The sequence below is a fragment of the Fulmarus glacialis genome, unplaced genomic scaffold (assembly GCF_000690835.1).
Source record: "Fulmarus glacialis isolate BGI_N327 unplaced genomic scaffold, ASM69083v1 scaffold22202, whole genome shotgun sequence".
NCBI lineage: Eukaryota > Metazoa > Chordata > Aves > Procellariiformes > Procellariidae > Fulmarus > Fulmarus glacialis.
In genome coordinates, this window is record NW_009197473.1 from 975 (window position 1) to 4,547 (window position 3,573).

A 3,573-nucleotide genomic window follows, 5' to 3' on the forward strand; every position below is an offset into this window, starting at 1 on the left:
TCTTTGTTTTCTTCTCCCCTCCCCAGTATTTCTGATTAGGTTAATGCACTCTCTGTGCCCAGCTGGAAAAGTGTAGGCGTTTTCCCGGTCGTGAGAGGGTGGCTAGAAGAGTTAGTGTAATACCTGCTGTAGCTGTGTCTGGCGCAGCCCCTTGCGCTGGTATGGGTGATGTCACGGACTGTAAGGATAGGTAATGTCCATGAGCTGTAATGGCATGATGTATCTTTACCAATGATGTCATACTTCACACTAAATGTTTAAAAAAAAAAAAAAAGTTACCTGAAATTTTGTTTATTCTGCACCAACAGGTCTTCAAAATTTATCCAAATTTTATTATTTTATCAGGAAAAAAAAAGAAATTTGTGTAGATCGAATACGTTAAGACAGACAATAAGTGATGTAAATTGTTGAATAAAAATTTTAAAGTTTGTGGGTGTCAGCGTGACTTTCTTTTTTGCGCTCTCAGGGAGCATCCCTTAGCCCCGGGTATGCTGCGTGGCTGGCGACTCGACTTTCGGTCCCCCAGGCCTAGCTGGCCACAAAGCCTACGAGCAGCACGGCACGCGTGGCTCTGTGTAGGTGGGTGCCTGGTGCTGGTGTGGCTTGGCGGGGCGGGGGACCAGGAGCACGGTGTCCTTCACCTTGACTGGGGAAGGGGAGGGCAGGGAGTAGGGGAAGCGACATGGCTGCAGAGCTGCAGCGACCTAGAATTTGGCTGCTGTGTTTGTGTGTGCGAGACAGCCGGGGGATGAACTTGCCTTGGTGTAAGCCCCACCGGGCTTCAGTCCTGCTTAAAATAGGCAGGGAAGAGTCTGGTCCCTGCTACTGGGATGGGGACGTGTGACTTCAATCCCAAACACACAACAGCAAACACCCACCAAGCTGGTTTATCTTTTTCTTTCAGTCACATTTATTGGCAATTGTGGCAGTTGGTACTGTTTGGGAGTATTGTTCCATAAGCAGTTGCAGTACAAGAAGGGGTGGTTATTTCGGGAGGGGAGTATTAGCACCAAAAGGGAGCCGGTGAGCTTTAGAAACCTTGCGAGATGTACTGGGAAGTGGGGAGCTACTGCTGGACACGCCTGATGGATTGGATCTGGGAGGTCTGGGCGTGCGAACCCCACTCTCTCCAGTGCTTGTAGTCTCCTCCGTGGTGGTCGGACTCCAGGACGTACTGGTAGCCACGGTACCCGGGATACTGGTAGCAAACCCAGCTGGAAGAAAAGGAGTCATCAGGCGGCCGTAAGGGGGATAAGAGGTAAGCCAAGGGAGTTACAGGGTGTCCCCCCTCCAGCTGTGGTAGCACAGCCATGGCAGCGGTTTGTCCCTGCTGCTCGTGGTCCTTTGCCCATCACTTACGCGCCGCACTGGATCTTCATGGAGCCCACTTCATTGTTGGCCCAGCCCATGGCCTGCAGCGAGGGGTAGTCGTCGCTTATCTCCCACTGGCGGCCGATGAAGTTGTCTTTCTCGAAGACGGTGATCTTGGATTCCTTGTGATTCTGGGAGAGAAGGGCAGGGGGTGAGGGGGAGGCGGTGCTCCCTCCCCAGCGTGGATGGGGACAGCGGAGCAATGGCTGTCCCTCCCTATGGCATTGCTCAGAGGGTTTCCTCGGGGTTGCATGCGCAGCCCGAGGGAGGGAGGTGTTCAGACCCTGGGCTGGTTTTTTGGGGGGGCCTGGTTTTCCCAAAACCCAGATGGGTAGAGGTGCTCAGCAGAGTGGTGCTGGGCCAGGATGGGGCAGGGGTTGGCCTGGGAGGTGTCGGTGACAGCTATGCCACAGCTACCACCTCAGGCTGGCTGTCCCCAAGCTCTAGTCATGTACAGCTGGCCCAGAAGTTCCCCTAGAAGTTTTAGAAAACAGGACAGCAACGGCAAATCCTGCTGGGCAAGGGGGGGAAGAGCTGAGCCCACCCCAAGGAGCCTCTGCCACCCGCAGAGTCCCTGGCATGGCTGTTTGCCCTTCCTAACCTCACTCCCTTGGCCTGGTGCTATTGCCTGGGACATTTTAATGGGATCAGAGTTGAGAGCTCCGTGGGAGCCAGGACACTCACAGCGGAGCAGACGGGGCGGAAGGACATCAGGCGCTCGATGTGGTAGGCGTTGCTGCCGCTCCAGGCGTCCCAGCGCGGGTACTCTCCCCTCTCCAGGATGAACTGCTGCCCGCAGAAGCCGGTGTGCTCGTAACCGACCCAGCTGCAAAAACAGAGCAAGGGCTGCCAGGGCTTCCTGTGGCAGCTCTGGGCCTCCTGCTCGGGGCTGGCACCGGGGCACAGATATAGGTGCGAGGAGGAGATTGGGGTCTGGCCTCTGCCCACAAGTCCGGGAGGAAAGGAAGCGGTGCTGGGTGTGTAACCACGTTTGGTGCCTGGGAGGCTGCCCGCATGGCAGCGCCGGCATCTCCCCGCTGCGGTGGGAGACGGGGTCCCTCCCTCAAGGGGCCCAGCCTGCGAGGTTGGCTCACTTTCCCCTAACTGCTCTGTGGTTATTTATGCAGATCGGCATCGCGTTAGGATGCCACAGGACACCCGCGGCTGCGCTTCTCTCCCAAAGGCCTCATTTCTTACTTGTTTCCAATTACAACCTAGCAGAGCTGGAAAGACCCAAATTCCTAATGCCCAAACCAGGCAGAACCCATCTGGCTGTGCGCAGGGCAGGGAGCTGTTGCCTTTCCCCTTTTTGGGTCTCCCTCTTTGCTGAAAACAAACATGGAGAGGTGAGAGGGATGCCTCCGCCCCGCAGGGGACATTTTGCAAGCCCTGGTGCTGCTCACAGAGAGCCTGCCTGTCCCCAGGGTGGGGACCTCTCCTGGGCACGTCCCCTTACAGGGACTGGGGACGGGATGGGTCGGCTGCAGCTGAGCAGAGCGGGGAGGCAGAGGCTGGGCTGGGGGCTGGAAGGAGGCTGGCACAGGCTGTGCAGCCCACAGACCCCCTGCTTACGGGTGCTGAGGGGCACGCTGAGCTGGGGGGGTCGAGGGCCTCTTACCACTGACCCAAACTGAGCCCTGATCCTGTGTCCCGCAGTCAGCCTCCCCCCGTGCAAGGTGACCAGCCTGATTAGGAACACGTCAACTGGAGCGGTGAGCTGATTACGTCGTGAGCACGCATGCCGCTGTAATCCCATTAGCATTACAAATCCTAAATATAGCAGCGCAAATCTATCTTGTCTGCTTCCCCGGCCCCAGCGGCATGCTTGCCGTGGGGACCGCTCCTTACACACAGCGTCTCGGAGCAGCTCGGGAGATGTCTTGCCTGTGCCAGGAAAGATTCCCCTGCACAGGGAGAAGCCCAGCTCTGCTCCCTACCCCTGTCAGCGACTGGGGCAGCCCAGCGCAGGCTGCGGGAAGGCTCTGCTCTGGCCCCGGGGAGCTGCACGGTGCGGGGAGAGCACGGGGCAGAGCAGGGCTGGGCCCTGGGGCATGAAAAGTGGTTCTGAGGCACGGTGCTTCATGGGGTTACACAGGCGGATGGGGACCAGGCCGAGCTCAAGAGCCACTCGCTGAGCACCGATCTTCGCTGCATCCTTGGGCACTGGTGAGCTCCAAACCTGGTTGCTCCCAGACTGCAGGA

At 57.7% G+C, this 3,573-nt stretch overlaps 1 protein-coding gene across 1 annotated transcript in view; it reads right to left on the reverse strand.

The window, feature by feature from the left end:
• Positions 1–886: 886 nt before the first annotated feature.
• Positions 887–3,573, reverse strand: part of CRYBA1 (crystallin, beta A1) — a gene marked incomplete at its 5' end in the record, with an annotated part of 3,573 nt that continues 886 nt past the window's right edge. Inside the window, 3 exons of the mRNA XM_009572559.1 lie at positions 887–1,214; positions 1,360–1,502; positions 2,056–2,197. Coding sequence (XP_009570854.1) covers positions 1,067–1,214; positions 1,360–1,502; positions 2,056–2,197 — 433 coding nt within the window. The remainder of the gene's footprint in view (positions 1,215–1,359; positions 1,503–2,055; positions 2,198–3,573) is intronic.